At 38.2% G+C, this 13637-nt stretch overlaps 1 protein-coding gene across 5 annotated transcripts in view; it reads left to right on the top strand.

Moving 5' to 3' along the window:
• Positions 1-13637, top strand: part of Vcan (versican) — a 98184-nt gene that overhangs the window by 13315 nt on the left and 71232 nt on the right. For all 5 annotated transcript variants that reach the window (XM_035440486.1, XM_035440485.1, XM_027401771.2 and 2 more), the window contains exons 3-5: positions 1773-2147; positions 5616-5790; positions 5869-5996. In XM_035440486.1, the coding sequence (XP_035296377.1) occupies positions 1773-2147; positions 5616-5790; positions 5869-5996 (678 nt within the window). The remainder of the gene's footprint in view (positions 1-1772; positions 2148-5615; positions 5791-5868; positions 5997-13637) is intronic.

Genomic DNA, 13637 nt, shown 5'->3' with positions numbered 1-13637 from the left:
TAGAATGATAAACTAGTCCTGAAAGTAAGTCATTATAATTTTGAGATAAATGAGTGACTTCTACTATAAATACACCAGACATAATATTGTATTAATCATATTTTTTGGAAGGAAGAAACAGGGCATCTTCCCAGACAGCTCTGAAATTTTCTATGTAAAATAGGCTGGTCTCCAGCTAATGGAGATTCACCTATCCCCATGCCTCATGTCTTGGGATTGCCAGCATGAGCCACTGTGCCCAATTTAGGCCCATCTCTTTAAAGTTAAAATTTGTCTTTGGCAAATAATCCCTTTTTTCTCTTAAAGGGATTAATATTTTCCTGTAATTTTGAAAATGACTCAACTGACTGATCAGGGTTCAGTGAGCTCTGATTGCTGATGCATGTCTACATGAGGACACATATTTCTCTGATAACCTTTATGATATTAAAAAAACAATAAAACAAACATCATTTTAGTAGTTAAACATCACAATGTCACTTGATTTGGAGGCAACTCTTTACGTCTGGCCATCATTTCATGAAGTGAGCATCACATGTGCAAGAACAATAATTTTTACCCTTTCTAACACTTGGTTTAGCCTCCTTAGTCGAAGCTGCGAAGGAGAAGGAGGGCTGCGGTGAGGGGGATGGATTCCAGGAAGGGTGAGAGGGTGTTTTCTTTTGCATGCAGCGGTGTTAAATTGTAACCAGCACACCCTTTGTCATTAAATGTTTAAGAGCTTAAGCAGAAATAAGTATGTCAGGCCAGCTAGGTGAACAGAAGCTGGTTTTCTGGCTCAGGATAATGAAAGGCAGTGTTTCTTTGCAAAGTGATTGCAGCTGGAGTTGTCATTATAATGAAGCCTTTGGTTGAAACAAGGGCCCAAAGAGGGCTCTTCAAACATTAGACTAACCCTCACTCCAGTCTCATGAAGTACTGTTCGAAATTCTTCTTTCAATTTTATTTTTATTTTCTCTAAGGTAACATGGTCATTACCTTAAATGATTCTCATCTCTGACCTGTTAGTGTAACAAGTTCAGGCTGGCCTTGGAAATGTGCCTGCCTCAATTGCTGGCCTAAGTAGAAGGCTCTTAAAATTCGAGCCTTGCTTTTTCTCTACTCTTCTCAAGTACTGTTTAAAATTCTAACTTTGTCTTCAAATATTAATTTTTATTATATTTTCCTAAAGTAATACATGTGGCAGTTGTCTTAAATTATTTTTCCCCTCTGATCTATGAACCTAGGTTTTCCCCTTCCAATTGCTTTTCTTAACATCAGTCTAGCTTTTTTCAGATAAATGGGGGCAGGGAGAGGGAGACAAGGGAAGGCTGATCTTTTTCATTGTGGTGTAGGTAAGACTGGAACTTACAGCAGTGCCCCTGCCTCATTCTCCTGAGTACTAGGATTAAAGGCACAAGCACCCATCACTCCCTTGAGTGATCTAATCTTTTAGTCAATGGTACTGATTTTACCCTGCCCACTTCTTTTCTGCCCTTCATTTTTTACTTGTTCTTGTCTTACTCTACTTCTTTTCCCCCATGTTAGATACCAATTAACAAATGCTTTCAAATGAGCTCTGCATTTTACTGTACAAAGATGTATATCATTAACCCCCATCATTGTTATAGAGCATTATTGAAGTTCCATGCTATCTTCTTTATAGAGATCATTCTCAGTTTTCCACACATTCAAGATGTAATTAAAGGTCTGTTGCCTATCTATTTATACATTCAATAGGCTTAGTTCCAGCTTTTCAGGAATATTAATCTGATATTTTGTCTTCCCTCTAGTGAAAATGGAAAAAAGTGCACCTGTTAAAGGCTCTCTGTCTGGGAAAGTGAGCCTACCTTGTCATTTTTCCACCATGCCTACCTTACCACCCAATTACAACACAAGTGAATTCCTCAGAATCAAATGGTCTAAGATGGAAGTGGACAAAAATGGAAAAGACATAAAGGAGACTACTGTCCTGGTGGCCCAAAATGGGAATATCAAGATTGGGCAGGACTACAAAGGACGAGTGTCAGTGCTTACACATCCCGAGGATGTGGGCGATGCCTCCCTCACCATGGTCAAACTCCGAGCTAGTGATGCAGGTGTCTACCGCTGTGATGTCATGTATGGGATTGAAGACACTCAGGATACCATGTCACTGGCTGTGGATGGTAAGGCTTTCAGATTTGTAGGAAAAGTTGGAAAGAAGTGTGGACTAGTACGCGATGATATCTCTTGTTCAGAATATGAACAAGTGGGAAACACATCAATCCAAGAATCTTTGTTTTTCCTTGAAAACAAACTTACTCTTACTCATTAAAGACAGGTAACTTTGCAGTTGTGGAGGTGCATGCGGGTAGGATTTGCTGAAGGAGGAGAAGGCAGGAGGATCACAAGTTCAAGGCCAGCTACACACACACACACGCACAAGCACAAGCACACATACACACAAACCTGGGCAGTGGTGGTGTACACCTTTAATGCCAGCACTTGGGAGGCAGAGGCAGATGGATCTCTGTGAGTTCAAGAACAACCTGGTCTACAGAGTGAATTCCAGGACAGTCAGGACTGTTTCACAGAGAAACCTTGTCTCAAAACACCAAAAGAAAAAAAAAGATAACTTTTTGAGAAGCAGCTTTATTGATTTTGTGTTGGAATGTACATTATACTGGAAATAATGAAAACCTCAAGACATAGTACATAGTTCTTAAATCATTATTTTAGTGCTGAGGCCTACTGGCGATTGCATTAGAATACTATAAAAGCTATTCTACATTTTAATGTTGATGTTGTATATATGTTGTCTTAGTTATTTTTCTATTGCCATGAAAAAACACCTTCACTAAGGCAACTTATAAATGAAAATGTTTTATTTGGGGCTCATAGTTACAAAGGGTTATAACCATCATGACAAGGATCACATGGCAGCAGGCCAGCAGGCCAGGAGGAATGATGCTGAAACTACAGCTGGGTGCTTACAGTTTTATCTTCAAGCAGGAGGCAGGGACTAACTGGGAATGGTGTGGGCCTTTGAAAGTCAAAGCCCATCCGCATGACATACTTCCTCTACCAGGGCCACACTTCCTAGTCCTCAAACAGTTCCACTAACTGGGGACTAAATATTTAAACATATGAATCTCTAGGGGACATTCTTATTCTAAGTACCACATATGTATGCACATACATTTATGGATATAGAACTTTTCTTTTATGTCTTGTGTGATTTTGGGAGGTGCTGAAGATCAAACCCAAGGTTTTGTGCATGCTAGGCAAGTGCTCTATAACTGAACTATGACCTCAGCCTCCTCACTCTGATTATGAATGAGTGCTGGTGAGCCGGCACAGCAGAAAGATGCTTGCTGCCAAGCCTGCTAAGCTCAGTTTGATTCCTGGAACCCACGTGGTAGTAGGGCATGGGTTTATCCATTCCTCCGTGTGCACACACAGAGACACTAACTGAATGTACAAAAGCTTTGGAGTTCAGTTTCAAGAAGTGTCATTTAAAAGTTACATTGGAAAACTAATCATGATTCATATCATAATGTCTCAAAAAGGCAATCAGTATTAGAATTTTCAGCTGGTTCAGACCAAGAAATCAGAGTTTAAAAAAACTGTAACTTTAACACTAGTTGCTATCCATTAAGTTTGTAATGCCACATTTTACCTTTATCCTCCCTTTAATGGTGGTTTATATGTCACTTAAGCTTAAGTTAGAAGACAAAGCAAAGAGAAATTGCTTTAATTGGGCACACACATAATGCCACAGCTCTTGGAATCAGAACATGTTGGCAAGTTATTAAGGAAAACTCTAATACCCAGACATGATGGAACAGACTTTCCTCCAACTCTCAATTTCCCTATAAAATATTTACCTTTCAGAAATACATAAAAGGAGTTTTTTAAAGATTTTATTTATTTATTATGTATATAGTCTTCTGCTTGCATCTCATTCTAGGTGGTTGTGAGACACCAGGTGGTTGCTGGGAATTGAACTCAGGACCTCTGAAAGAACAGTCAGTGCTCTTAACTGCTGAGCCATCTCTCCAGCCCAAAAGCAGTTTTATTTAAAAAAAAAAAAAAACCTTTTTTGTTTGTTTGTTTAGCCAAAAGGAAACGGTTTAAATTTCAGGTGCCACAAAAAAACTCACTGAGTTTAACATTAATTCTGTTAATTCATCTGTTTCCTGTTGTCTCTGTATCCACTAAATCCCCATGCTCTTCTTATGCCAACAAATGCAGACACTTACAATATGGACTGATGGACTGTCTTAGGCAAGGAGGTCCTCTGCCCTGTCCCCTCTTAGTACCAATATTCAGCACATGTGGAAGATTTATAATTCCCAAGATTACTTGAAACTTTAGCCACTATAAACCAATTTAAACCCATTCTAGTTCCCACTTGAAGCTTAAATGCTATTTTAGGGTGTTTCTCAAGTTTACTAGAAGCATGATTTTAAAGAGTTTTAGAGAGGCCACATGAAGGTACAGATTGGCATTTGGTGACATTTTGAGACATGAAAGATGAGAAACAGGAAAAGGAATGCTCCTTGCCAGTCACTCCATCTATGAGATGCTATGCAGCTCTCTTTGTGTGGGCACTGATAACAGGCTTATCTGTAAGATGGCTATTCTAGTCTTCCTCAGTTCTTTTCTGGCTTGTCTTGAGATAGAGACACAATATGAAGAATAACATGAGAGAGAGAGTCTGATAGCCAGTGTGACTGTGGAAGACAGATCTGTCAAAACCCAGGAAATGACTAGGAGTCAGAGGAGAGTGACATATATCTTGGGAACCACAATTCATTTCAAAGAACAACAAAAAGCGGTCTTGACTACTATGACTTGATAAGACTTTACTATGAAACTCAGTTGGTCCAGTCTGTAGTTTTTGGTAACTTCCCTGGCATGTCAGATTCATTTTGATGAATCATATTTCTTCCAGTTAAAAATGGATTAAAGTGGAAAGAAAGGACAGTCAATTCATTCCTTAGCTGCTCTTTGTGAAGCCCTTTGACAATCTCTTGAATCCTAGAGCACAGTTTATAACTGCTTCCTTAGCAATATGTAAAATACAACAAAGTGAAACTGGAGGCAAACATTCCTTACTTCTTGGGGAGTGTTGAGAACTGTTTATTTCAGACCTCTGTTGGCAAGAAAATTGTCCATTTGTATCAGTCATAGAAGATACAAAAATAACGTTAGCTAAGTAATGGATGTGGTGCATATTTGGACTGTGTGTTGCATTCTACCCAACCTTCAGATCAAGTAAATATTAGGTCTATCGGATAAGACAGGAGACTAAGATTTAGAGAGTTAGACTAGTTTATGAGTAGGGAGCAAAGTGATGACTGAAATAGGCACTGTCACACACACATAGCCTGGTGTATTTCTACCTTATCACACTATCTGTGAAAGTAAATGTCCTAATGCAGCATGTTTCAAGAATGTAGCATGAGGAGGAGGACCCCTAGATACTTACGTGACATTGTTAAACACCTGCAGTCTGCAAGAGTTTTGCATAGTAAAAATAAGTAGCTATGATAATATTATTAATTGGTATGTTATTTCGTTCTGAAATTTTGCATGACACAGTGGGGAATTTGAACATTGAAACAGTTTGTGGTTTTCTTTCATTGCAGGAGTTGTGTTTCACTACAGGGCAGCGACCAGTAGATATACTCTGAACTTTGCAACTGCCCAACAGGCTTGTTTGGACATTGGGGCAGTCATAGCAACCCCAGAGCAGCTCTTTGCTGCCTATGAAGATGGGTTTGAGCAGTGTGATGCAGGATGGCTGTCTGATCAAACTGTTAGGTAAGAGGTCTGAGCCCCAAAGTTTTAAGTATTAATTTGTCAATGAGAGTGCCACTCACCTCTCCTTTGCTTCCCTAGATACCCCATAAGGACTCCTAGAGAAGGCTGTTATGGAGACATGATGGGGAAGGAAGGAGTCAGGACCTATGGATTCCGCTCTCCCCATGAAACCTATGACGTATATTGTTATGTGGACCATCTGGATGGTAAGACATTTAACCTTCTATAGCTTCATATGAATTGATAAAACTAAGAGAAACCAGAAGCAAGAGCATGGAGCAAGTCTTCAGGCTTGTTTGCATCCCACATGGCAGCATTTATTTCCACAACTGTATGATTTTGTGGTAAGATAAGCTAAAATTACAATGAAAAGGGAAGGAGGGGTTTGTAAATGCTTATGCAGGACAGAAATAACTTGGCCAATGGCAGGTTCTTCACAGCCATGCTGCCCTTTTAGAATGTTCAGAATAGAAAGCTGTTAGGGCAGCACCTATTCTAGTGAGAGGCAGGTAGAAACCCTGTGGTGACAAGCTCCTGTGACTCCAAGTGAAGATAAACATAGCTCCCCACCAAGGAAAACACCATAAACTGGCAAATGAGGTGCTATCAGATTTCTTCCCACATTTCTTCTTCTTTATCACATGGATTTCTCAGAAGAGTCATTCACCCAACCATTTCACACATTCAAAATGACATTAAAAACACCTACTGTTGTAGGTACTGCTATTTAGCAGGGTTGCGAAAGCCAGTTTAGATAAAACCTTGTCTCCTCAAGATGGTAGAGTCTGATTAATTTTAGAGCTGTCATTTCTCTCCACCAGAGTAAAGAGTATTTGAGCTCATCAGTGGAAGTATCTAAAGGGTTCAAGTAGTTTTCCAATAAAAGGTTCAAGGAATGGTGTTTACCACTCTAGAGGGTAAACCTGGGAAGATGGAGTCAATAAATGAGGCAGACTAAGTCTCATGCAGTAGTCAACTTTATTCAGAGCATCAGACATTTGATACACTGAGGGTTAAGAGGAGTCACATAAGTACGATCACAAGGACAGGCTGTATGTGGTGGTCAAGCTGCATGTGGCAAAGCATATTTTTCTAGTTGTAATGAATAATCTGAAGCAAACTCACTCCTATCTGATATATATGGGAGTTGCACAAACACATTTCAAGAACAATTTCATGTTTTTGAAGAAACTGAGGTTGCAAGACTCTGGTTTTCTCACAAGCACTTACAGTTCTCCTCATACAACTCCATTCTTGAACCCTATTCCAACAGGATAGAAGTTTTTATGACTTTTGAAATGGATTTTCATTTATAGGGACAGATATCTTAGAAGCCCAAGTATATAAATAATTATAGTAATGAGATTAGATGAGACAGTCCCTTCAAGCATTAGAATTCTGTGATTCTGCTTATTTGGTGTTTTTATTTGTTTGTTGTTTTGAGTTTGCGTGCTGGCCAGGCAAGTCTCATACTCCTGGACTCAAAAGATCACGCTGGTCTGGCATTGGTAGCACACACCTTTAATCCCAGCACTCGGGAGGCAGAGGCAGGCAGATCTCTGTGAGTTCAAGGCCAGCCTGGTCTCCAGAGCAAGTGCCAGGATAGGCTCCAAAGCTACACAGAGAAACCCTGTCTCAGAAAAAAAAAAAAAATCACGCTCTTCCACCTCATGTAGCTGGGGTCAGGTATGGGCCACTTTATCAGGCTTTTGTTCCTACAATTCTGTTCATAAGATGTGCAAGCTAGAATATAAACAGCTCACATTTTCCTTATGCATTGATTAATTGTGCCTTGAAGAGTACTTTAGCATTCTTGTTACAGTGACTTAATACCACTTAGTGTGTTTTCTAAGTGACAGATTCTAGTGCCAACAGCCCCTATTTTTTATATGGGTAAAGGGAGACACAGGTATTAGCCAAGCTACTGTTGATGTGTATAAAATTAGAACCTTTCCTCTTATTTAGCTGCTTACAATATCATAAAATAGTTTTTAACAACAGGTTTTTTGTTTGTTTGTTTGTTTATTGGAAATGGTTAATCGGAAGGCCTGGTTCCAATAAATAGATATCCCATTGCTATCTCACTAGGGTGGAAATTTGTAGAAGGGTTTTTATTTTAGAATAAAGTCTCTCAAGACCTCAATCATATATATATGATGCTGCACCAGAGACAGAGGGAGTTTATGAAAGGTATTTATGACATCCAATCTATTGGTAAGAACCTTACCAAATCTTAGTGATATGGTGAACATTCAGACAAAAATCTTAAGCCAGACTTCTTGGTGGAAAGCCAGACTTGTGTACTCAGGGATCCCTCTGTTGGCTTACTGTCCAGTGAACCTTACAAAAACCATGAGACCTGTTTTCTAAGGCTGTAGACATTTCAAAAGCTTGGATGATAGATGTATTCCAGGGCTGTCTTAGCCACATTGTACTAGTTGGAAGTTGGCTCTCACCACTAGCAAGTGTCATTTTGGATTTTGGTGTTCAGGAATTAAATTCTGTCAGAGAATAGCTCTCTCTCTCTCTCTATATATATATATATATATATTATATATATATATATATATATATATGGTAAGTTTCATGAGGAAGGATTTATTAGTCTTTTCTTTTTTTTAAACAATGCTGTGTATTCCAGATTGTACTCAAACTCACAGTCCTTCTGCCTTAGCCTTCCCAGTGCTGGGCTTACAGGCATGGGTTTGCTATTTTTTATAGGAGTCCCTTCCTACCTCTGTAACCATACTTATTTCCAAGGAGGTGTTCTATGTAAAGTCTGCTTCTGTCCCAATGGAATCGAACTCCACTGTATAATATTACTTGGAATAAATATTTCACATCTTTGATGACTACAGACTTGTCATGTGGCATATAGCATGACAAAATCAACAGACTTTGAACTATGTTGTTGTAGTACATAAAATTTGGAAGAGAGAGAAAAGAATCAATACAAACTGTGTGTCAAACACTGTTTAAAATCTGTGTCAATAGAACAGAACAAGGCTTTTCTTTCATAGACGTTTGATGATTCTGGGGACACCAGCATGTTTATGATGACACTGCTGGGGAAGCCTTTGCAACCTTTTGCATTGCCCTTATGAAATTGGAAAAATCTTCAGACACTGTTTTTTTTTTTCTTTCACTTTGAAATTGGATTGGGATGAGGGCTAAATAAATGTCTATGGCCGGTGACTTAAGTAGAAGATCACAATCATTCATATAAAGCTTATCTCATTCATTTGCTAAAGTTCTGGCCTTCAGCTGAATTGAATGGAAAAAATTGGTGTGAAAAGCAGACAACACATAATTACTTCTGTTTTTTTTCAATTGCTGTTCTAATAAAGGTAATATGAAAGTGAGCCAGAATGCTTACAAAATATGTCTACTGTTGTGTTCATGAATCTAATAATTTCCACCCATATTTATTGTGTTCATGAAAGCCAAGTATATGAGAGCTGGTGAAGGTGGTTAAAATTGTAGATCCTGACACTATTTTTTTTAAAATTTAGCTATTTATCATGAAAGATGTTACAATAACAAAATGTTAAGCATTTTCTCTTTCTTAATTTAGAATGTCGTATGTACATTGACATTTTTCTTAAAAGTTAACTAGTTATCTACATTATAACCAGTCAGTTTTCTGACTTTTCCAAAGTGGTATTTATGGCATAGTTTAGCATATGAATATAATATTCAGTTTTATTTTGAAAAATATAGATGAGAAACTATAAAAGGGCATATACATCAGCTATACCCACTAGTGAGTACTTCAACATTAGCTTGTGCTATTAGAAATGTTCTAGCTCTTATGATATTTTCTTAGATATGATTTAGGACCAGAATGTTATTAAAAAGTCAATGGGAACTAGAGTTTAAAATAGGAATACAGAAGTTAAGATTCATGAAAGAATCAATACAAATTCAGTTTGTATTGATTCTTTTCTCTCTCTTCCAAATTTTATGTACTACAACAACATGGTTCAAAGTCTGTTGATTTTGTCATGCTATATGCCACATGACAAGTCTGTAGTCATCTTTATTCATGTGAATAAAGATGTGATTATTACATGTAATAATCATTATTACATGTAATCTCCATTTTCCTATCAACTGAATTTGGAAGATGTTGAGATGCCCTGAAAGTAGAGCTGAGATTACAAAATGATTCAGAAAAATATATAAAAGATTGAGACCCTGTAGAGACTGGATTTGTGATGAGGTTACATACCAATAAATCTATTATAAATTGAACATGACTTTAATATGTAGCCTACAAGTATTAGCACTTAGCAACAGTAACTTGAAGATTACCAGTTGTTGCTCTTATTTGATAGAATGGATGAATGGAAACTCTGGCTTAATGCTGGTACCAACATGGTGAGAAACTAATCTGCATATGGTTGGTTCCAGAATATGTCAAAACTGACAGTTAATATTAAGATTTTTTGGAATACATGTTACTTTTATACCATTGGAAGTCTGATCATTGTAACTCAAGTAGTAGCCTAGTAGGGACCTCCAGTACTTAGGAAGGGTGAATACCATGCCAAACACAGACTTTTGAGGCAGATCACTTCAGCATCAAGAACAGAAAGGTCAAACCAGCCTGGTAAGGTCTGCCTTTAATCTCAGCACATAGAGGCAGAGATAAATCTCAGCACATAGAGGCAGAGATAGGAAGAGCTCTGTGAGTTTATGGCCAGTCTGGTCTACATTGTGAGTTCCAGGCCAGGCAGAAGTATATAGTGAGACTATTAAAAAAAATAAAATCAGTAAATGAAGTGCCTTTAGATAAATCTGAATGCTGAAGGGAAGGCAAGCATGAAATCCCACTATTAGTTGAGGTACTATTGGCAATTGATACCTGCTTTGAGAGGGAAAGTCAGATTCACCACATTCCAGGGTAGGCCTCACTCCCAAGAGTAGCTGGACAACTACTCTTGTAGTTGGGAAGAGTTTGGAGGGGAGTAAATGTGATTAAAAATACATTGTATAAAAGTGTTAAGGAATGAATAAAACATTATTTAAGAAGAAATACCTTGTCTCAATTCCATCCTGCCATTCACTACTTGTCAGGTAAATTTTTCATCTTTAAGCTTTAAATGGTTACTTTTTTGTGAAATTTAGAACAATTTGGAGTATTTTCTTCTAAAGCATGGTAGGAAATCGAATGAGACAATATGTGTAGCCTTTGCATAAAGTTAGTAACTAATAAATGTTAGCTGCTGTATCATTTGTGGGAATTCGGGGATTCTTTGCTCCCACTGCAGTCAGAGAAGAAAAGCATTTGAAGCCACACCTATAGTACGATCTATAGGAGGTGAAATTTTCTAGCCATGGAGATTGTTAAATGTTGAAAATGTCTTTGCAAACTACGCCATTTTATCTCTAGAGATATCTTTAAAATAGACTTGATCTAAGTTGTTAAGAGTGCAATGCTCTGTCAAAGCCAGCTTGAGTTGTGGCACTTGAAAGTCAGATGGACCAACTGGAAACAGGGCATCGTGAAGAGGGATCATTTTGAATGTGATTAACTCAATACTGGAACATTATTGAATAATTAAAAGATCATACCATAGCAATAAATGGTTTTATATAACCCTTCAAATTTGTTTGAAATAAATTTACTCTGCCTGGACATTGTCTGTCCATATCACAGCATTCAGGGACAATCTGGCCTCTACCACTCCGCAGAGTCATGTACAAACAGCACATTGCTGTGGTCTTAACCATTTGAGGGTTTAAGTCTTTTTAAGGTGCTCTGTGATTTATTGTATTTCTGTGGCAAAGCTGGTGGTGGGTTAGAAGGTTTGTGTGCCTCGCTGCAGTTATGGCAAAAAACAATTCCCAGGTGAGATAGGTAAGAACACGCTGAAAAGAGCACAAGCTAAAAATACCTCAAACTTACAAAAACAACCAATCCCTTTTAAATGAGAACAACCAATCCCTTTTAAATAGAAACATTTGTTTGGGTTTCTAATGATAGCAAGTACTTGACAGAAAAGTTGGCATTTTTTTAAAGGCATTGTATTTTCTCTGGGATAAATGGGAGTGTGACAAAAGAGGTCAGACAGCCTCTCTTCATGCTTGACCCATTAAGTTCCCTTGCAAAGGAATCAATCCTAGGCTCACATCCAAACATGACTGATCGCCTCAGAGTTCCTTCTCTTATAACTGTAGAGACCTGTGTTCTGTCTGCTCATGGCCTGTGATTTCTATGCAGTCCTGCCTTTAGGTTTTATCTCCCCTGAGGACCTTCTCTCTCTATATATTTTTTCCTTTTTTAAAAAAATTAAGTTAGAAATAAACTTGTTTTACATGTCAATCCCAGTTCCCTCTCTCTCCCCTCCTCTCCTGGTCCCCAGCAACCCCCTATCCCATCCCTTTTCTGCTCCCCAGGGAGGATGAGGCCTTCCTTGGAGGAACTTCAAAGTCTGTTGTATCATTGGAGCAGGGTCTAACCCTCCCACCCCCATGGATATGTTTAGGCTGAGAGAGTTTCCCTCTATGTGGAATGGGCTCCCAAAGTCCATTCATGTACTAGGGATAAATACTGATCTGCTGCCAGAGGCCCCATAGATTGCCCAGGCCTCCTAATTGAAACCCATATTCAGGGTGTCTGGGTAGGAAGTTTATCTGTTGTCTCTTTCCCTGAGTTCTCTAACCATTATCTTCCAGGCATCTTGAATGTATTATTGTAAATACACCCTGAAAATATTTGCTTTCAGTTTTTTCACTTGCTAGTCTGTGGGTTCTAGAAGGGGAGGTCCCTCAGCACACTGGGAGCTATTTATGTAGTTTCTGTCCCACCTGGTCCCACAGATACTTTTCTCCAAATAAACTCACAGAGACTTATAATAATTATAAACTGTTTGGCTGATGGCTTAGGCTTCTTTTTGGCTAGCTCTCTCTTAATTATTAACCCACTTTTATTAGTCTATGTATTGCCAAGAGGCTGTGGTTTACCTATAATCCAGCATGTTACTCCTTCAGTGGCATGGTGTCTCCTCTAGGCTTCTCTCTGCCTCCTCTCCCCAGCATTCTCCTCCTCTGGTAGCCCCACCTATACTTCCTGCCTGGCTACTGGCCAATCAATGTATTATTCATCAACAAATAAGAGTAACAGTAATATATATATATATATATATATATATATATATATATATATCTCCCCCATCAGGTAGCCCCCATAAAAGTCAGAGAGTCAGAATGGCACCAAGATCCTGGAACTGAGGCATGAACATGCATGATAGTTAAGCAAGAAATTCTTGATAGAAATTGTATATTTTCTTTAAACATTATCTTTTTTCTGTCTCTCTTTAAATTGTTAGCCATCACTTTTTATGTTACTTGAAAACATTTCCCCAAGTCTGAGAGGCGTTATTTGAACTGTTTTGCTAGGACCCCTTTGAAGAAGTTTTTAATTTTTACCAAATCTAGTTCATTTATTGCTGTTGTCCTTTTAGTGTCAACACTAAGAAAATATTGCCAAATCTCCAGTCATAAAAACTTTCCATTTTGTTTTCTTAAAAGAATTCCATGACTTGTTGTTTGTTGTTGATTTTAGTTTATGAGACAGGGTTTCTCTGTGTAGCCCTGGCTGTCCTGGAACTCACTTTGTAGACCAGGCTGACCTCAAACTCAACATCCATCTTCCTGCTTCCAGAGTGCTGAGATTAAAAACAGGTGCCACCATGCTGCACTGAATTTTAAAACTTTTAACTCTCTTACGTTTATTTTGATTCATTTTAAGTTACTTTTTATATATACCATGAGATATAGGTTCAAAGTCATTCTATTGCCCCAGCACAATTTCTCACAAGGTGTATATTTTTCCCTATTTA

This window comes from Cricetulus griseus, chromosome 2 (genome assembly GCF_003668045.3).
Source record: "Cricetulus griseus strain 17A/GY chromosome 2, alternate assembly CriGri-PICRH-1.0, whole genome shotgun sequence".
In the NCBI taxonomy this organism is placed as follows: domain Eukaryota; kingdom Metazoa; phylum Chordata; class Mammalia; order Rodentia; family Cricetidae; genus Cricetulus; species Cricetulus griseus.
Note: the sequence above shows the minus strand (reverse complement) of the source record. Positions and strands in the feature narration are given on the sequence as shown.